This window comes from Lagenorhynchus albirostris, chromosome 19 (assembly GCF_949774975.1).
Source record: "Lagenorhynchus albirostris chromosome 19, mLagAlb1.1, whole genome shotgun sequence".
NCBI lineage: Eukaryota > Metazoa > Chordata > Mammalia > Artiodactyla > Delphinidae > Lagenorhynchus > Lagenorhynchus albirostris.
The window spans coordinates 9,306,103-9,327,467 of NC_083113.1; the positions used below are offsets into that span (position 1 = coordinate 9,306,103).

A 21,365-nucleotide genomic window follows, 5' to 3' on the forward strand; every position below is an offset into this window, starting at 1 on the left:
TTTTTATTGCCGAGTAAGCATAAACAAAGTTTAGAATATTCTACAATGGAACACTAGCCAGCAATTAAACGCATTGTATGATGTACCACAATTTGTTCATCCATTCACCCACCGAAGGACATTTGGGTTTTTTTTACAGTTTTTGGTGATTATAAACAGACTGTTACTGTAAACATTAGGTTACAGGTTTTTGTGTGAACGTAGGATTTCACTGGGTAGATACCCAGAAGTGGGATTGCCGGGTCAATATGGTAAATGTATGCTTAACGGTTTGAGAAACTGCCAAACTTTTCCAAAAGTGACTGGACCGTTTTGCCTTCCCACCAGAAATATATGAGAGTTCCAGTTGCTCCGCATCTTCCCCAGCCCTTGGTATTGTCACTTGTTTGATAATTAAATAATAGGTATGTAGTGGACACCAAGGTTTTTGACCTGTGCAGCTGGGTGAAAAAAGCTACCAGTGCTGAGACGGAGAACATTGGTTGGAGGAGGGATAAAAGTGTGTGTATGCGTGTGTGTGTGTCTTTTCTAAGAGTTTGGATTTGGTCCCATTGAGTCTGAGATTTTGGTTAGAAATCCAGATGGAGGTAGCAGCACAGAAAACTAGAAATATGAGTCCTTGAGTTTAGAGGGGAAGTCACAGCTAGAGGTAGACATTTTGGGGTCGTCATCATCCCAGAGTATGTTTAAGCCATCAAACTGGTTAAGGTCTCCAACGGAATGGGTGTAAATAGGACAGAGAGGAGGGATTGGGCCTTGGGCACTGCAACCGTTAGAAAGTGAGTTGCTACATTTTCTGTTGCTGCTGTAACATATTACCAGGAACTGAGTGGCTTAAAACAGCACACATTTTAATTCTCCTACAGTTTCCGAGGCCAGAAGTCTAAAATTGTTTTCCCTAAAATCGAGGTGTTGGCAGGGCTACATACCTTCTGGGGGCTTTAGGGAAAATCATTTCCTTGCTTTTTCCAGCTTTTAGAGGCCACCTGCATTCCTTGACTCGTGGCCCCTTCCTCCATCTTCAAAGCCAGCAAGGTAGCATCTCCAATCTCTGACTCTAAGCCCCTCCTTCCACTTACAAGGATCACTTGTCATCTTTTTTTTTTTTTTTTTGCGGTACGCGGCCGTCTCACTGCTGCGGCCTCTCCCGTTGCGGAGCACAGGCTCCAGGCGCGCAGGCTCAGTGGCCATGGCTCACGGGCCCAGCCACTCCGCGGCATGTGGGATCTTCCCGGACCGGGGCACGATCCCGTGTCCCCTGCATTGGCAGGTGGACCCTCAACCACTGCGCCACCAGGGAAGCCCCATTTGTAAGTGATAACACTGGGCCCACCTGTATAATCCACAGTACTCTCCCCACCTCAGAACGCTTAATCACATCTGCAGTCTCTTGCCACGTAAGGTAACATATCCACAGGTCCAGGATTAGCGCGGGGACATCTTTGGGGGCACTTACTCTTCTCCCCGCAGTGGCTAAGGAAGACCCCTCACAGGAATCCAGGAAATAGTAGACACTGAGGTGAGGGTGTGGTTTGAAGGAAGAATTTCAGTGGAGCAAGGAGTCAGATGTTTCTAATGCTGCTTATGGGCCAAGATGAGGAACAAGAAATGACTTTTGGATTTAGCAGCCCAGAGGTCCTCGGTCCCCTTGATGAGCAAGGTCCAGCTGAGTGATGTGGGAACACTTAAAGGTTCAAGCGGGGATGGGAGGAGAGACACTGGAGGTGGTGCCTTGGGACAGTTCTTTCTATGACTTCTCTGAAAAGGGGAGCAGAGAAATGGGGCGATAGCTGCTAGGAGCACGTGGGGTCAAGAGAGGGATTTTTGTTTGTTTAGGTAGGAGGAGTCACAGCAGAATTGTAAACCGATAGGGATGGTCTAGTAGAGAAAAGTCGATGATGCAGGAGAGAAGGGAGAGGCGTGCTGGAGCATGGGGTTTGAGGAGGTGAGAGGGCATAAGATCTGGTGCGCAGGTCGAGGGTCTGGCCTTCAGTGAGGGCACAGCTGGGTGGTCTCAGTACCGACAGCTGGGAGTCGGAGCGCCTGCGCGCAGGCGCAGTTGCGGAGGCAGATAAGGTGGTGGGAACTTGTCTTTCTCCCGATTGCTGCCATTTCCTCCGACGAGGAGGAGAGTGGAGGCGGTGCTGGCGGCTGGAGAAGCTAGTGTGAAGTACGGTCTGGGAGAGCAGGAGAGTTGAAGGGTCTGGGGGAATGGAGAGAATTGGACCGCAGTCCGAAGGACCCCTGGGGACCAGTCCAGGTCCGTTCTGCGGGCGCAGGCACAGGGTAGGTGGAAAGTTGGCTGGAATCAGCAGCTTTGGGGTTTTGCACGGTGAAACGGAGGGCGGGAGTTAAGAGCAAGAGAGCGACGAAAGACGGTAATGGTGCACCGGAATCCACCCGAGTCAAGGCAGGAAGGGGGGACGTGATGCGGAAGGAAAGTGAAGAGGAGGATTGACTGGTTTGTAGACTTAGGGAAGGACTGGGAAACTTATGGAGTTGGGTTCCTAAAGGAAGTTGGCTGGCAATTTAGGGGTGGTGGTTGGAGAATAAATAGGCTGTTTGAGATATAGATCAGCATATAAATGGTATGTAATGCCAGGGCCCTGAGCCCTGAGAGCTTCGAATCAAGAAATTGGGTTTTAGTCGAGTTCGTTAATTCGTTTGTTTGTTCGTTCCTTCCTTCATTTTTTCCAGTCTCCTTGTTGGAGTGCTGAGTCCTATTTCATCCTTATTTACTTCGAACATTTTTTTTTTTGGCCGCGCCGGCGTGTGGGGATCTTAGTTCCCTCAGCAGGGATCGAACCCCTTGCTCCCTGCATTGTTAGCGCGGAGCATTAACCACTGGACCACCAGGGACGTCCCGTACTTTGCATATCTTTGACAGTGGGGCCTGTGAGGTTTTTCAAGAGCAGGGACTGGGTTTCCTTTCCTGTATTGTCCCAGAGACTGAAAGTCTTGGGAGCCCTGCAGTGACTTCTGTGTGAGGCTCTGTTCTTCCTTGTGTGGAAGTGAATTTAGGGGCTTCCTGGCTGGTTGGGAAGAAAAGATCTTGACTTTGACAGATAATTCATGTCCAGGATAGATTAGAACTTTCTCAAGTGAGGGACTCGTACCAATACTAGTGTTTTTTGAGGGGGAAAGGGGCTGGGTTATTCACTACCTTATTGATTTTCATGAATTCTGAGCTTTGGGCTGTATACACAAATTATATTTTTATTCCCAATTTTAGGTTACTTTTTCGCCTTTGACTCATAAAAACTTTCAGACAGAAAAGTAGAGCAACTAGAATAATACGCCACCACCTCGATTTTACAGCTGTTAACATTTTGCTATGTTTGCACCGTCTGATTTTCTGAATAAAAAAATTTAACGTTTATTGTAGAAGTTTCAAACATACACAAAAGTAGAGAGTAGTGTCATGAATCCCTGTGTACCCATTACCCAGCCCCAGGAATTATCAGAATAGTTCATTCTTATTTCGTCTATATGCTCCTTAATTCCCCCAAAAAACCCTGAATTATTTTAAAGCAAACTTCAGGCATTTGCTGAAATATTTGAACTAGTTTACAGACATCATGACATTTTGTCCCTGTTTATTTCAGCATGCTTCTTTAAGCAGTAAAGGCTTTTTCTGATTTGAGTTTCACACATTAAAAAATTAACAGAAGTACTTAAGGAAACTGGAAGTGGTGTGTGGGTATGACATTAAATAACACTAACGCTCATGAGGAGAAAGTTAATCCCTTTATATTCTCTTTCAGTTTGTCTTAGAAAGGCTCCGTTTGGTGCAGGGTGCCTTTCACAGCCCCCTCCAGCACTTGGCTAGTTAGCGCTTTGAACAAACAGAAAGCAGCAGGTCTGGGCTCAGAGCCTCCAGCAGCCAGTGCTTTGAACTACAACCTAATCATCTGGTTTTGTTCTTTTTATTTTTGCGGCTGTCTCCTATTTGTGGCAGGCGTTGCTGTTCTGCCTGTGGGAGTGACAGAAATGGGAGTGCAGGGTGCCTAGGATCTGGAGCCAGGGTGTCTGAATTTGGATCCCCCGTTTGCTGCTCACGAGCTCTGTGATTCAGGACAAGTGATTTAACCTTTCTGTGCCTCACTTTTCTCATCGGTGACATGGGGATAACAGTTGGAAATGCTTGAGTGGGTGGTTGGGTAGTATGCGGTCACATTATCGTTGGTACAGTTGTTATCTCAACAGCCCCCAGATCTAGGGCCACCTCCATCTCCCTCGATCCCAATATGGAGGGACCCCTTCCTTCCTCACCCTCAGAATGTTAGTGGTTAAGGACACGGACTCTGGAGCCAGACGACTGGCTTTGGATCCTGGCTCTGCGACTCATTAGGCTGTGTGACCTTGAGCAGGTTACTCGACCTCTCTGTGCTTCTGTCACCTCATTTGTAAAATCAGGACAATGATGAATTGTAATAGCTTTTGCATGAATTAATTCATATAAAGTTTTGGAAGAGTGCCTACCGCCCACTAAGCACCCCAGTTCATAAGAAGTTGATTCTTTGACAGAAAAAATAATTCAGTGAAAAAAAATCCAGGGTTTCCCTAGATATGGTGGAAATTGCCAAGGTGGTATGAAGAATGTCTGAAGGTTGGGAAATAATTTTTGGAGGAGTTGGGAGTGAACCAGGCACAGCCCCATGGCTCCGGAGCCCCACATCTGTTTGGAAAGTTAAACTGAACGTAATCTGGGGACCACGGGGTGGATGCAATAAGTGTGATGAGAGAAGTACTAATTAACCACCGTGAGAGGCCAGGAAAGTGAGCTGCTCTTCCAGCAGGTGCCCCCGGGAGGCTTCCTGGCAGCCTATCAGCTCGGAGCTGGGCCAAAGGGGACTGGCCCTGGGTGGGGGGGCGGGCAGGGCCTCACCAGAGGGAAGAGCCAGTGGGGGGCTGAGAAAGAGAATTAGAAAAGTTATCTGGGGCTTGGATTTACTATTTTAAAAAAAAGTCAAACAGGTAATAAATATGTATGGTTCAAAATAAAATCAGGACAGAGGTACACAGTGACCAGTTCGGCTCACAGCCCATCACCTTGTCGGCCCCAGCCACTTCTGTTGCTTTCTTGGTTATCTTTCCAGAGTTTCTGATTGGCTGAAATAAGCAGTACTAACGAATATGTATATTCTTATTTTCCCTTGTCTTGCAAAATCAATAGCATATTATATCCACTGTTCTGCCTCCTTTATTATTTATTATTAGTTAAAATGTTACTAGATCTAGGCCTTCTTTCTATAGCAGTAATAGTGCCTTCATTCTGTTTTGTTTTTTACTTTTTATTTTGAAATAATTAGAGACTCACAGGAAGTTGTAAAAATAGTACAACCATCTTCCCCCAGAGGTGACATCATTTTTTTTTAAATTTACTTTTAATTTTATTTTTGGCTGCATTGGGTCTTCATTGCTGCACGCGGGCTTTCTCTAGTTGTGGCGAGCGGGGGCTACTCTTTGTTGCAGTGCGCGGGCTTCTCATTGCAGTGGCTTCTCTTGTTGTAGAGCACAGGCTCTAGGCGCACGGGCTTCAGTAGTTGTGGCTTGCGGGCTCAGTAGTTGTGATGCACAGACTTAGTTGCTCCGTGGCATGTGGGATCTTCCGGGACCAGGGCTCAAACCCGTGTCCCCTGCATTGGCAGGTGGATTCTTAACCACTGCACCACCAGGGAAGCCCGTGACATCTTATATTAGTGTAATCCAGTATTAAAACCAGGAAATTAGCCTTGGACAGTACTGTTAGCTGGATTCTAGCCCGTGTTCAGTTTTTACATGCGCTCCTGTGTGTGTGTGACTGTCTCTGTCTATGCAGTTTGATCCCATGCAGAGATCTGTGGACGCACCACCACAATTGAGATACAGAACAGTGCCGTCTCCCCAGAGGAACTCCCTATGCTACCTACCCCTTCACAGCCCCCGCCCCCTGGCAATTGCTCATCTCCATGTGAGTTTTGTCCTTTGGAGAATGTCATGTAAGTGGAATCATCCAGTCCGCACCCTTTTGAGATTGGTGTGCCCCCCACGAGGGTCTTAACAGTATACCTTAGAAACAGCTCAACAGCTGATTTATTTAGCCCTGTGGGTATGATTTGATGAACTGCCATGTCTCACAGCCATTGTAGCATATTATATAATCAATGCAAAAATTTTTTTCACTAACCTGAAAATTTAGCTAAAAAAAAAAACCCAACTGAACAAAACCTTTTGGTCTTCAGTATGTCATTGTATTAGACAAAAAGCAGGCTCCATACGGTAAAGGAAGCGCCTGTTCTCTGACTCAGACCCCTTTTCTTCACTAATAAATCTCACCAGCAAATCATTTTGGTCTGTAAAAACTGGAGTTTCTTCTTGATGGGGAAACTCATGTTTCTGATTTTGTGGGGTTTTTTTCTTTCTGAAAAGAAGTGTCAATGTAAATAATTGAGAAACGATCTATAATGGGAATAGAAAAAAAAGAGTTTTATTCGAGCCAAACGGAGGACTGTAGTTCAGGAGACAGCCTCTCAGTTCTGAGGAACTGCTCCAGAGAAGCATGGTTTTCAGCACAGTTTTATATCTTGTTAGAACAAAGAACGTACATCAAACACGACCGGGAGTACATTCCTTCAAGGTTTCAAAAAGAGGAAAAAAAAAGATTAGCATGCAGACACAGTGAGTCAGTATGGCCGTGGCACCTGGGAAGGGAACCTTGTCTTTGAAGGGCTACTAGCCCGGCTGTCATAGGAAGGGAGACATTTATCCCTATCTTCAGAGTGGACGTTCTTTATTTCTGGTAAATGCATTCTCTTCTTTAGTTGGTTAAAGCAGCTGCACGTTGTACGTTTGACAGGCCATATGATGGGCTGTTCAGTGAGTGTCAAGTTCAAGCCAGGTGATGTAGATTTCAGGGTGATTTCCCCAAACCTCAGTGTGTGAAAGTTTCTGTTTTGATCCCTGCACAATCAGTATCCTCACCAAGTTATTTGGATGTCTACTTCAGGAACTGCCCACTGGAGAAGAGGAGGACAGGGGAGGGGAGGATTCTGACGCCATCATGCAGCGAAGTATTATGTAAGTACCCTCCCCACACCCCTGCCCCTGCCACCGGCTTACATACTCCAAGTTCTCTGCTCCCCTCTCTGACTCTGCGCCTTATCTTAGAAGAACTCGGGTTAGTCTTCACGTAGGGATTTCCAGGAGTTGAGCAGTACGGAAAGTGGGAAAGGGAATCAGAAAAATAGGTAGTGTAGTAACCAGAATTTTTAGTTGCAAGGTTCAGAGACCCTGACCCCTGGTTCTCAATCAGGGGCAGTTTTGTCCCCCAGGGAACAACAGACATTTTTGGTTGTCACCACCTGGGGGGAGAGGGAATTTCCCACTAGCATCTAGTGGATAAAGACCAGGCAGGCTGCTAAACATCCTACAATGCCCCGGGTAGCCCTCCACAGCGAAGAGTGATCTGGCCTGAAATGCCGGTAATGCCCGGCTTGAGGAACCCGGTACTCAGTCAGGCTGGCTTCAGGAAAAATAGAAAAGGAATTCTTTGGCTTGTGTAGTGGAAACTTGGCTTTTTAAAAAATTAATTAATTAATTAATCTATTTTTGGCTGTGTTGGGTCTTCGTTTCTGTGCGAGGGCTTTCTCCAGTTGCGGCGAGCAGGGACCACTCCTCATCGCGGTGCGTAGGCCTCTCACTGTCACTGCCTCTCTTGTTGCGGAGCACAGGCTCCAGACGCGCAGGCTCAGTAGTTGTGGCTCACGGGCCTAGTTGCTCCACAGCATGTGGGATCCTCCGGGACCAGTGCTTAAACCCGTGTCCCCTGCATTGGCAGGCAGATTCTCAACCACTGTGCCACCAGGGAAGCCCGAAACTTGGCTTTAATAGTCAGATCCAGTTGTCCAGACTTTCTCACTGGGACTCTGTCTCCATCATTCAGCTCTGCTTTCTTGGATGTTGTATCACTCTGGCAGGCTGTCTTCCTTAGGCTTTTAGTACCCTAGAGTCAGCAATCCCGGTGGAAAGAGGTGGTCTCTCTCCCAGCTGTCACAACAATATCTAGAGTTAAGTTTCATTGGCCCATCTTGGGCCGCATGCCGGTCCCTGAGCCAGCCACTGTCGTAGCCCCAGGGATGTAGGGCCTTGAGTGGCCAGGCCCAGGGCCTGTGCCCTGGTTGTGGGTGAAAGGGCAGACCCACGCGAACCATAGGGACTGAGAGAATGTGGGGGAACAGGCATCACAAGAGGAACGTGGAGGGCTATTCCCAGAAGGAGGGGATGGATTCTAGACAGATCCAGACCTGGATGTCACCCACAGAGACCTGGGAGTTGGTGGCTTACACAGATCCTACGCTGCATTTTTCTCAGGTGATGAGAAATCCGGGGACAGTCTCTCCTGGGATGATAGCACTTTTGATTGCTTTCTGTCACCTTGCTTTATTTTATTTTTAAATTTTTTCCTTTTTTGGCCGTGCCGTGTGTGGCATGTGGGATCTTAGTTCCCTGACCAGGGATCAAACCCATGCCCCCAGCATTGGGAGCGCAGAATGTTAACCACTGGACCATCAAGGAAGTCCCTATTTTATTTTTTAAAGATTAAGTAAACTTTTAATTTTGGAATTATTTTAGACGTACCAGGAAGTTGTAAAGTTGTACAGAGAGTCCCTGTACACCCTTCACCCGGTTTCCGTTGTTGACACTTTACATCACTGTGGTCCACTGGTCACAATAAGGAACCAACAGGGATACATTCCTTTTAACTAAGCTCCAGACTTCATTTGCATTTCACCAGTTTATCTGTTAATGTCCTTTTCTGTTCCAGGATCTGATTTGGAGCCATGTTGCATTTAGCTGTCATGCCTCCTCTGGGTGACAGTTTCTCAGGCTTTCTTTGTCATGACACCTGTAGCCTTACCCCCGGTTTGGTTTGTCCGCTATTCTCATAATTAGCCTGGGGTTTTGGGCACTGAGGTGAGGTGCCCTCTCATTGCCTCATATTGGGGGTGCACGACGTCCCCAAGACATCGTAGGCAATGTTAACCTTCCTCTTTTGGCCAGGTCCCTGCGCTGTCAAGCCCCTGTTTTTCCCCTCTCAGTACTCTGCTCTCTGGGGCAAGCCACTCAGCCTCATCAGGCTCAGGTAGAGGGGAGGGCACCTTTATCTTTTTCAGAGCACGTAACGCCTTTGGACACTTTATATTTACCTCTTTGCTAATGTCTGCCTACCCCACTACAGTGTCAGCCCCTCCAGGGCAGGGGCATATGTGTCTGGGTCATTGCCCTGCCCCTAGCTTCCAAGGACAGGCCTTGGCACGTAGTAAGTGCATAGTTAATCCCTGTGGAACGGAAATCGGGGTGTGTCCTGTCTCAGGTGAGTGGCAAGTTGGGGCAGAAAAATAAGCAGAGCGTTGCCTCCTCCATCTGATAAGCCTCAGTTTTCCTTATTGGCCTAAGGGGGTTGTTTGAAATCTTCTGTTGCGTCCTGGGACGGGGACGGGCATCGGAAGCTGTGGAATGTGGGGTGTGTTAGAGGGGTTGTTGGTTCTGTTATCATTCACTTTTCCGCACCCCACCCTCTGCTCCTCCAGGTCATTTTTCCAGCCCAAGAAAGAGGGCAAAGTGAAGAAGCCAGAGAAGGAGATATCCAACAGCACCAGAGAAACAGAGTCCCCTCCAAAGTACGTTCTGGGGCTGGGATGTGGTGAATCTGTTCCTTTTATCAGTCAGGACCTGGCTCAGAATATCTCAGGGCCCCACAGGGAAATTTTTGACTCCGGTAACTGGACAAGCCAAAGGTAGGGTCATCTTCAGGCACAGCTGGATCCAGGGCCTCAGAGTTGTCTTCAGGGCTCCGTCCCAGTGTCTTGACTTCATTCTGGAGCAGACTGCATGAGGCAGAGACCCTGCCACTGGCCGCATCTAAATAGAAGAGAACAATGTTCTTTCCTCCAGCGTCCTTGTCACAGATTCTCGGGAAGACCCTGCCCCTGGACTGGTCAGCTTTCCAAAGCATGCACTCAGGGTAGATTTAGCTCACATCCCCAGTTTGGGAGCCTGGGCAAGTAACTTCACTTCCTGTACCCCAGTTTCCTCACGGGTAGCAGGGTATCATGATCTGTGTCAGGCTTTCTGTGTGGCTTTGATTCATTAACACACTAACGACTTACAGAACAGTGCCTGGTTCATGAAAGATGCTCAGTAAGTGGTAAGAATGAGGTCATAATTTATCAACACTCTCGACTTTAGATCTGCCCCTTTTGTGTTTGCACTGCTATATATACACACTTATTGTGTGTGGTTTTATTTTCTGTGACATGTTTTAATGTCTTGAAAAATAGAGATCATACTGCGTATATGGTTCCTGAACTTGCTTTCTTCAGTGACAGTATGACTTAGAGATTTTTTCCACTCCTGACCACAAAGGACCCTCGGATCCCTTTTACCTTCTGCTTTGTGTTCCATTTTATGGATGTACTGTAGAAATTATTTAACGTCCCCCTACCGATGGGTATTTAGGTTGTTTCCACTTTTTGGCTGAAACAATCCATGCTGCAGTTTAGTCTGTATGTGTGACTTCTTGGGCACACGTGCGGATTTTTTTTTCTAGCATAGATACCCACATGTGGAATTACACATGGTAATTATTAATACATCAGCTCAGAAGTAGTCAAATAAAAATTTGAAGTGCTTCCAGTTTTACTCTCCAGAGAAACTACTATTACCAATCTGAGGTATATCCTTCCATACCTTTTTTCTATGCATAAAAACATACGTGTGCCTAATACAGTTAGTTACGACACATAGTAGGTGCTCAATAGGGAACTGCTGAATGAATAAGTGTTTCTCACACTTACATATTGGATGGCAGGGACTCTCATTTTGGTCACTGTTATATCTCAAGTCGCTGGCACATGCCTGACATACAACAGATAATAATACACATTTCTAATTTATTTTTAAATAGGAAAAGCAGGATTATTCTGTATGCAAGTTGCAGGTATATATGAGCAAACATGTATCTTTTACATTCATGGAATCATACTGTATAGATTCATTTAGTCAACAAATATCTACTGAGAATCTACTATGTGCCAGGCACCTAGACTCTGTGGGTTTAGCAGTGAATAAAATCAACAGCAACTCCTCTCACAGATTTGACAGTCTGCTTTCTCTCCCCACAAAAAAATGTCTTAGAGCCATCCACTTTATCTAATCTCACTTTATTCTTTTTAATGTTCCATGACAAGAGCGTGCCGTCATTGACCTAAGTAGGGAGGTGTTTGTGTACATCTTGGTCTTTGTCCAGACCGCGAGCTTTATGAGTGCAGAAACCGGTAGGAATCAGCTGTGTTCTCAGCCCCTTAAGTGACTTCCCTCAGCAGGCATATTGGTTGTATTTTGACGGCCGTGTCTGTGTTCCTTACCAGACTGGGAGTGCCTCAGAGCTGGTGTTAGGGGAGTCGTTGGGCTGCTTTACCAGTAACCAATGTCATGGTGACTTGGTTAAAGTTAAAATTGCCTCTTTCTCACTTGAAAGATTCTGAGCTGTTTAAGCAGTTTGGGGCAGCTAGGCGACTCTGTACCACTTGGTGGTACTGGGACCCAGGTTCTTTCTCTCCCTCTCTCTCTGCTCTGTCCTGCCTTCACCTGCATTGTCAAAGGGGGTCAGCAAGTCGAAGTTCTAGGGATAAGAGAGCAGTGAGGACAAGCAGTCAGGAGCAGGTTGCAGGTGTCAACATCCTATTGGTCAGAACTCATCACATGGCCATACCTGGCTGCAGGGGAGGCTGGGAAATGTAGTCCCTACCTAGGGGACTCGGGCTTACATGACTGAAAGACCGTCTCCAAAGGGATGTTGGAGGCCAGTCTCCGCCCTCAGTAGGGACTTCCCGTGCTCCTCAGCACCACCCATCACAGCGTGGGCACACAGGAGGCCTCCAGAGAGCGGGATGGGTGGATGCGTGACTAAGAGTATATGCTGAGAGGCCCCTAGAAAATGTTCATTGAATGCTTGAAAGGCAAGGAGGGGAATGAAACATAATGAAGGGGCTGGAGAATTTGGGAGTAGCGTCCCCACTCTACCTGCTGGAATAAAACCTCCATTTTCTCATCCTCCAGGGTGGCGCTGAAGGAGCGGAATAGAGTGGTACCTGAGGGCGACTCTCCAGTGAAGAGGCCAGGGAGGAAGATGGCCCGGGTCCTGGGCAGCGAAGGGGAGGACGAGGAGGAGGAAGCCCCCAAGCCCCCCAAAATCCAGGTAGGGCCCCAGCAGCCTGCCCACATTTACCAGAAGAAACCATCATTCCCAGTGGCCTTTGGAGCTGAGAGCAGTGGCTGCTCAGGAGAATTCTGGAGATGATGCCCCAGCGGGGGAGGAGTTGAGTGGTCCTGCCTGGTCTCTGCTCCTAACCCCGCCTCTGCCGGGCTGCTGGGCTCGGCTCCCTGGCCTAGGGCGCCTGGGCAGCCTCAGCTGGCACGAGCAGCTCCCGATAGATAGCCCTCGCCTCGTAGGGTGGCCGTGAAGGTGCAGTGAGTCGATTCACATACGGATCAGAGAAGAATGCCTGCTACAGAGGAAGGGCTCGGAAATCCGTCCAGTCTCTCCTGTTGTGGGAGGGCTTTCTATCTTCAAGTGCATCGGCTCACTTGCTCCTCTCATTTAAGTCATTTCATGCCTGTTGGCTGCTCTGAGGATAACGTCTGAAGTGCAGCACTTCTCAGTCTGTCAATGGTGAAGTGAGCTCCTGTCTCCCCCCTGCTCAAACCCCCTGGCGTTGCCAGCTCAGGCCAAAGCTGGTTCTTACAGAGCCTCCAAGGCCCCTCAGAAGCCGCTTCTTCCTTGTCATCTTCGTCTTTTCCTCAGCTAACTCTGCCCCAGGGTGCTTCTATACTGTTGCTTGCCATCCCTAGATGCCCTTGTCCAAGTGAAAGCCCACATTCAGCCAGTGGGAAGAGCAGGGCACTCCACTTGCCTTTAGGTGAATGTTATTTGAACCAGTGGACCTGTATATCCTTACATTGCATTGTGTAGACCTGGGGCTTCTGACCACACCTAGATGTAAAGGAGGCTGGGAAGTGTAGTCCTCGGGCTCCTGAGCACACCTAGCTGCAAGGGATCCTGGGAAGTATAGTTTTTAGTTGGACCGTATTACGCCTAGCTAAAAATCAAAGATTCTGTTACTTTAGAAAAAAAAGAATTGTTATTGGGGTCCATAATAGGGACAGTCTGGGACCATGAAACTACGCAGGATGGTGGAGGGATGGCCCAGGTAAGAGGGGATGAGGCCTAAGTGGGGCTGAGTCCCTCTGTACTCTCAAGTGCTTGGAAAATGACGTAGCTGGGTGCTCCCTCCTTCCTCCTCTCACTCAGGAATTGCTCTTTCTCTCCCCTTCCAGAAGCGTGCTCCAGATTCCCCACAAGTCTCCCCTCCCAGTCCTGGCACACCGCCTGAGAGCAGCCCTTCCCACTCTAGCACCTCTCCCACGGTCGTCTCCCCGTCAGGGATCCCGAAGCGTCGCACGGGTAAGGACCCCCTGGCCTCGCGCTTTCAGTTGCCTGTCTTTGTCCACACTTGGATTTCTGCATCATTCAGGCATCCTCGTGACAGCCCCGATTTTAGCGTTGTGGTTAAGAGCACGGCTCCACCGTCCACTGGCTGTGTGACCTTGGGCAAATGACTTCCCTTCTCTGGGCTTTATCCCTAAAACGACTGATAATTACAGTACCTCCCACCCAGAGATGTTGGGAGGATTAAAAGTGAATACGTGTAAGGGCCTGGAACTGGGCCCAGCCTACAGTAAGCGCTCAGTAAATGCTGGTTATTGTCACTGTGATGTGTGCAGTGCTGGAGGCCACACAGCTCACTGTGGGAGCCCAGGGGAGGGCCCCTGACTCAAGGGAGACTTCTAGGAGAGAGCTTAACCAAGCTGAGCCCTGAGGGACAGAAGAGGAGTGAGCAGGGACTGAGGAGGGGAAAAGGCTTTGGGGGCACTGATGGTAGGTGTGTTGGTGCTCAGAGCGTGGGGTTGGGGACAACGAGCAATGAGACTAGAGAAGGTCCATGGAAAGCCCGTCTGAGGAGCGGCGCCTCTGTCGCCAGGGGGGTTGGGAAGATTTTTACACAGGGGAGGGACGGGGAGAGACCCTCCACATGACGCAGGGTGATACGGCCTGCTGAGATCCTGAACTGTGGTGATTGAGGAACTAAAATTTTTTTAAATTTTTATTGGAGTATAATTGATTTACAGTATTGTTAGTTTCTGCTGTACAGCAAAGTGAGTCAGTTATACATATACGTATATTCACCCGTTTTTAGACTCTTTTCCTGTGTAGGTCATTACAGAGTATTGAGTAGAGTTCCCTGTGCTGTACAGTAGAGGAACTGAATTTTTAATGCTACTTTAATTCAATTTAAATTGGAAAGCTGACTCTAGTTTCAATTATTGAAGCCTTGCAATAATTTGATCAACTCGGATATGTGACGCTACTTTCTCAACGGTAAATTCCATGAAATCTAAACACATCGAGTATTTCTGATGAAAATTTAGTGCCCAATTGAGATGTGCTTTTAAGTGCATCGGATTTTGAAGACTTAGCATAGAAAAAGGAATGTTACTCATTTCTTTTAATATTCAAAACATGTTGGAATCATCATATTTTGGATTTATTGGGTTAAGTAAACGATATTGTTCAAACAATTCTCCTGGTTCTTTTTCCTTTTCTCAGTGTAGCCACTAGAAAGTTAAAGATGATGTACGTGGCTCACTGCATATTTCCACTGGTGGTGCTGGTATAAGGAAGAATAGTGGTAACGCCGGATGCTAGGGGAGCTCTGGATTGAGGGCCCGAGGAGGCGCCATCTGGCCTGAGTCTTGGAAGATGAGTTAGGGTTGGCTGTGCTGAGAATGGGCGGTTGGGAAGGGTTGCAGCCAGGACAGCCCGTGCAAAGGCCTCCAGGTGGGAACAGCACGGCACACGGGGGAATCCCATCCACCTCGGCGTCTCTGGGCAATAAGGTGTAATTTGGGGAGCAGGAAGGGTTTGAGGATAGTGTGTGGTGAGAGGTGAGGCAGAGAGGAGGGTGGCTGTTGGCTCCTAAGATGAAGGAACCTGCTCGGGGTCACACAGCCAGGAAGCAGGAGCGGCCTGCACGGCAGCCGTGGCTGTGGGCAGGCGGAGGAGGGCAGGGGCCCAGAGCCTTCTCAGGGCCCCATCATCGCGGGGTCTGAGCTCACCGGGGTGGGGCAGGCGGGCCGGCAAGGAGGCCACACTGAGCCCTTTGCCTTCCCAGCCCGGAAGCAGCTTTCCAAACGGACATTTCAGGATGTCCTGCAAGAGCAGGGCAAGGACGAGGACGGAGGAACCAAGAAGAAGAGGAAGAAGGAGGAGGAGGAGGAAGAAGGTAAGGCCCTGGGGTTGGGGACTGACTCTTTGTGTGTGTGTGTGTGAGAGAGAGAAAGAGAGAGAGAGAGAGAGAGAGAGAGAAAGTGTGATCTGGAGGGGCAGGGGCCTGTGGGACTGACTGCGTGCGTGTGTGTGTGTGTGTGTGTGTGTGTGAGAGAGAGAGAGAGAGAGAGAGAGAAAGTGTGATCTGGAGGGGCAGGGGCCTGTGGGACTGACTGCGTGTGTGTGTGTGTGTGTGCGTGCGTGCGCAAGTGTGATCTGGAGGGGCGGGGGCCTGTCTGAGAGGGCAGGCTGTGAGGACCCCACTGATTTGACACCTCTGTCCAAGAATCCACACGAGTCCATCAGAATCCCACAGCCCCACCCGGGGAATTTTGTCATGAAAACATTCTGGAATACATTCGTTTGGCCATCTTAATTCAGTACGAATTCATATGCAGCTTCTCATTTTTCTCTTCTATTTTTATGTTTCTCATATGGAATATATTTTCCTCTAAATGGTTTGTTTTTTGTTGTAAATCTTACCAGAAAGCAGAGAGATTCGCAAACTTCCAGGGCCCATGGTGCCTTAGCAACTTTTTCACGGTGCCTCAAGGCCAATACCTTTACTGTTCGGTTTGTTAAGTTGTTATGTCTGAACAACTATTTATTTATGTTCTAGCAACTTGGGCATTTGAGAAAATAATACATATAACGTTGAAAGGAAAAATAGTATTTAATTTCGCTGTTAAGTAATCATAATTAGTTACTAATTGTGATGTCTCCTGGGCACTGCACAATTGCTCAGACTTTGGAATCCAGTTGAACACTGCCACTTTCCTTGGTGATTTTTGTGCAGTACTTGGTTTTTATCACACCACCAGTGAGTACCCAGCCTTGCAGAAAGCTAACGTCAGGAATTGCCAAGAATGTGATCTAATACTGACAAGCAAAATACCCTGAGCTAGTAGGTCATACGGTGTCCAGCAGATGTCACCAATTTCCCTTGAAAATGTAAAATGTCCTCCGTGGGAAACACAACCATAAAGACCTGATCCATTGATCATTTGGGGCCTGTACGAGATTATAATAGTCGTAGCCTTTGCCACTGTCAATGTGTTTGTTTAATAAAAGGTCCTTATTAGGTTTATCTTTCCCAGGGAAGATCTGAGTTTGGTGGAGATTTGATTTCCAGTTGGCAATTTTTAGTCAGTAACAAATTTTACTATAAATCATGCAATTTTAGCCATTGTCTGTGTCTGGGGATTTTGGGGGGTGAGGTGGGGCTTCTTTCCACTGAGGCAGATTTTTCCCAAGTTAGTTGATGCAGTTTTTATTATTACCCTGGAGGTGGATTTTTTTTTTTCCAGTCAGCTTAAAAAAAAAACGCCTTTATTTTTATCTCTAACAAGTCACTGTTGGCATTTTGAACCCTTTCCAGTTCTATTTTGCAGTGAATAATTCTAAAATAATGGTTTATAAGAAAAGACTGGCCCTCTCTGTTTCTTAGCTGCCCAGGTGAGCATCGGGGTTGGTTTCCCTCAAGGGCCCTGCCTGGTTCAGGGCTGACCAGGAGCGGGCTCTCACACCTCTCGTCACTTCACAGATGTTCAGTCAGCACAGCGAAGAAAAAACGGGGGCACAGTGTCTTGGGAATCGAAATGCCCTTTGTGGGGAGTGGTCATAGTGACTTTTTGCCATCTGGCTTTTTTTTTAATCGGTCCTCAGAATTAGAGACACCGACAGAAAGCCTCACAGAGCCTGAAGGGGGCAACAAGAAGGAAGCAGAAGAAGGGGACCAGCCCAGGTCACCCCCTGAGCCCCTGAAGACCTCCAGTGAGTTTCTGGTCCTCTTCCTCCCTGAAGCCCCACCTCTCTGGTTTTGGGGGTCAGATGTCTTTGGAGGACAGTTAATTTAAGGCTCAGATGAGATAAGACTTAAATAAGATTCTCCAGTGTGTTGTCTAAATGCAAATTCTAGGGGAAATTATAGGTTCTATTGCTATTATTATTTTTTTTTAATATTTATTTATTTATTTGGCTGCGCTGGGTCTTAGTTGTGGCATGCAGGATCTTCATTGCCGAGTGCAGGATCTTTTAGTTGCATCATGCAGGATCTAGTTTAGTTCCCTGACCAGGGATCGAACCCGGGTCCCCTGAGTTGGGAGTGCAGAGTCTTAACCACTGGACCATCAGGGAAGTCTGCTATTATTATTTTTATTGTTATTTTTCCTCTGTGCATGTGAGGGAAAAAAGAGCCAGTCATCCTCCAACAAAATATCTTTTAGAGGGCTTCCCTGGTGGCGCAGTGGTTGAGAGTCCACCTGCCGATGCAGGGGACGCGGGTTCATGCCCCGGTCCGGGAAGATCCCACATGCCGCGGAGCGGCTGGGCCCGTGAGCCATGGCCGCTGAGCCTGTGCATCCGGAGCCTGTGTTCCGCAACGGGAGAGACCACAACAGTGAGAGGCCCGTGTACCGCAAAAAAAAAAAAAAATCTTTCAGAAATTGTAGGCACTGTATGTTATTAATTGAGCAATAATTAAAAAATTTTTTAATTAAAAAAAATTTTTTTGGCCACACCACACGGTATGTGGGATCTTAGTTCCCCAACCAGGGATCGAACCTGCTCCTCCTGCGATAGAAGTGCAGAATCCTAACCACTGGACCACCAGGGAAGTCCCGAGCAATAATTTTTTTAAGTTAGATAACCAGGGTGAGTTACAAGATTTTAGAGGTTAAAGTTACCCTCCAGGCCATAGAACAGCTCCTGCAGGGAGGTGTCCAGAAGACTTCCATGGCAGAAAGAACGCTGTGGGGATATTTTTAGGATGCAGGATCGTATCTGATTTTCTGCACCTGCAGAAGTGGGAATATTTTCTTCTTATCGTACCGAGATTTTTTTCCCACCATCCGTAAGTCTCCAATCTCAGGCCAGATGCTAGAATTCCACTAGTTAGTCCTAAAGCATCAGGCCTGAGAGGCTCCAAAATGAAACTGTGGAAAGGAAAGGGGCAGAATTGATTATGTCTTCCATCTTCAGGCTCAGAATGACCTTGAGGTTAAAAAAAAATAGTTTGCATCACCATCTGACCTCTCTCGCTTTCAAAGCAAAGCCCCCAACAGAAAGCGTTTCAGAGCCCAAGGTGGCCGTGAAGCAGGGACCACAGGAGGACGGCCAGGCTAAGCCTCCCCCCAAAGCTCCCAAGACGCTCAGCAGTTTCTTCTGTGAGTTTCTCCCCCTCACCTTGCAGGGTTGCACCGGGGAGAGGCGGGTGGATCTTTCTCCAGAAAGTACGGCCTTCCCGTGGGTTAGAAAGTCTAACTTGGTTAGAAAGTGTAACTCGCCTCTCGCAATGCTGGCTGGAGAGTGGTTGGCAGGCAGGGGCTGTCAGAAGGAGAAAGGACCCACCATTTCCCTGCTTCATTCCCAGCTCCCCGGAAGCCAGCGATCAAACAAGAAGCAAAAGAAGAGGGACCCAGCGCTCTGAGAAAGGACGAGACCAAGGGGTGAGTCAGGATCTGTTGTAGAGATGACAGCAGATTAAACAGAATAAGGCAGTGAGTCCAAGATCTCTCTGACCTGATTGTAGGTAGGCCTCCGAAAATGAGACCGGTAGTCACCAAACATTCTTTCAGCCTTAAAATTTTGTGATTAGGGTTTAATTATTCTAATAAAAATTTGGGGGGGATTCTTAATGGCAATTTTGTACCCCAGTTGAGACCTGATTACTGAGATTAAATGGCCCCATTTCAGCATGTGACTGCACTGTAGGAACGGCCGGCTCCTGTTCTTGGACGCCTACTATGTGTCAGATCTGGTGCTAAAGGTTTCTGTTACGCCTTTTTACTTCATCTCTGCAGTAGTCCTGCAGAGGAAGCAGGTATTTTAGCCATTGCACAGACATTGAGACTAGTAGCCCAGAGAAGTTAGGTCATCTTCCCTGGGTCACACAGGGAGGCGGGGGTAGGGCCAGGCCTGAAACCTGGGTCCACTTGGTTCCTAAGCCTGGCCTCTTTTTCAGCACTGCCCCATCTTGCCTTCTGGGCCTGTGTCCATGTTTAGGTTGTTTATAAATAAGTTTCTCTAACAAAATCATTGTCTGACATGAAGTTTTATGTCCTGATTTTTATTTCATGTGATACTATGATCGTTTTCTGTTTTGTTTTTAATTAATTAATTAATTAATATTTAGTTTTGGCTGCACTGGGTCTGTGTTGCTGCGTGTGGGCTTTCTCTAGTTGCGGCGAGCGGGGGCTACTCTTCATTGCGGTGTGCGGGCTTCTATTGCGGTGGCTTCTCTTGTTGCGAAGCACAGGCTCTAGGCGCGCGGGCTTCAGTAGTTGTGGCACGCGGGCTCAGTAGTTGTGTCTCACGGGCTCTAGAGCACAGGTTCAGTAGTTGTGGCGCACGGGCTTAGTTGCTCCGCGGCATGTGGGATCTTCCTGGACCAGGGCTTGAGCCCGTGTCCCCTGCGTTGGCAGGCGGATTCTCAGCCCCTGCGCCACCAGGGACGCCCTGTGATGGTTTTGCTTATGCCATATTCCCAGTCTGATTGCTGATGGCTGCCTCCAGGAGACAAACTTTCAGGGCCTCCAATTTCCTTGCTTTTAAAATGGGGGCTTATCAGTGGCAAAAACACACTCTCTTATCCACTGTTAACGGTGTGCCAGGCAGCAGGCAGTGTGCCTTCCATATCCTAATGCATCGAAGCCTCACAGCGACTTTGTGCGTCGTTTCTGTTGATATCCCCATTTCACAGGTGAGAAAAGTGAGGCTTGGAGGCAGGACAGTATTGTGGAGAGGTTAGAAATCCCAGCTCTACCTTTGTCAGCTGTGTGACCTTGGCCAAGTGGCTTAGCCTTTCTGGGCCAGTTTCCTCCTGAGGGTTTGGAGCATTTAGACTCGGGCCTGGCCATACGCAAGCTCAGCAAGCTGTGGCTGCTATTACTATTGTTGTTATTGTTATTGTTACTAATTTTGATTGCCTTGCTGAGGTCGCAGACGGGGTGTATGGTGGAGCTGGGATTTGAACCAGGCAGTGTGGCTGTAGAACTTCTTACCCACCGCGCTCCGCCGTCTCTCATTGTAATGATAGGAAGGACCAGGAGGGCTACCACTTACCAAACGCTGAGTCCTTACAGCTCACTGAGCATGCTCTGTCCAGCTCAGCCATCTTCAGCCCTGTCTGTGCATCAGGATCAGCTGAAGAGCTGAAAAAAATCTGAAGTCTTCTCCCTCGCCCTTCTGTCCCCCCACATTCGGTAGAGAAATAGGCCTGAGGCTGGGGAGTCAGTGTTGTTCTAAAAATGCTCCCCACAGAGTGCACCAAGGAGTGGGAACCCTCACCATAATTTCTTCCTTAACCTCATGACAACGTGTCAGGGTAGGGACTCCTGGTGACTCCATCGTATAGATGGAGACACTGTGGTTCAGAGAGGGAAGCTGCTTCCTCACCACGACACAGCTGGTCAGTGATGGAGCAGGGATTTTAACCCAAATGACTGCGGTGGCTCTATTGGGGTCAGTATGAGGCATTTCTAGAGGCATGTATAATGTAGAGGTTTAGAACAGTCTCTGGAACTGTGCTGCTTACTAGCTGTGTGACCTCAAGTGAGCTACTTAACCACTCTGTGCCCAGTTTCCTTATCTGGATATGGAGGGTAGAAGAGTCCCTGCCCACAGGGCTGATTGCTAGCAGATGTAGTGCTCTTAACACGGTGCCTGGCTCTTTGTGGCACCCAGGGACTGTACCCTCCTCCTGCTGTTCCAGCCAGAGTGTGAGGGAGGGATTGGCCGAGAGGCCGGGGGAGGTCCTTGCCTCTTGGAGTGGACTTTGAAAAGCATTCAGATCACGCTGCTCCACTCCAGCCACGCTGACCCCTTTTCTTTTCTTCAAACATGCCAGGCGTGTGTCTGCCGCAGGGCCTTTGCACTCACTGTTCCCCCCACTTGGAATGCTCTTCTCTCTGGTACCCACACTGCTCACTCCTCACAT

At 48.1% G+C, this 21,365-nt stretch overlaps 1 protein-coding gene across 6 annotated transcripts in view; it reads left to right on the forward strand.

Annotated features, from left to right (window-relative positions):
* The window catches only part of LIG1 (DNA ligase 1), a 41,959-nt gene that overhangs the window by 2,568 nt on the left and 18,026 nt on the right, over positions 1–21,365 (forward strand). For 2 of the 6 annotated variants that reach the window (XM_060129694.1, XM_060129696.1), the window contains exons 2-9: positions 6,989–7,059; positions 9,573–9,662; positions 12,103–12,241; positions 13,381–13,507; positions 15,276–15,386; positions 17,096–17,203; positions 18,478–18,594; positions 18,801–18,876. In XM_060129694.1, the coding sequence (XP_059985677.1) occupies positions 7,043–7,059; positions 9,573–9,662; positions 12,103–12,241; positions 13,381–13,507; positions 15,276–15,386; positions 17,096–17,203; positions 18,478–18,594; positions 18,801–18,876 (785 nt within the window). In that variant the 5' untranslated portion in view covers positions 6,989–7,042. Of the gene's footprint in view, positions 1–6,805; positions 6,881–6,988; positions 7,060–9,572; positions 9,663–12,102; positions 12,242–13,380; positions 13,508–15,275; positions 15,387–17,095; positions 17,204–18,477; positions 18,595–18,800; positions 18,877–21,365 lie in introns of those variants that run through there. The other 4 variants (XM_060129695.1, XM_060129698.1, XM_060129697.1 and 1 more) reach the window with 4 other exon arrangements.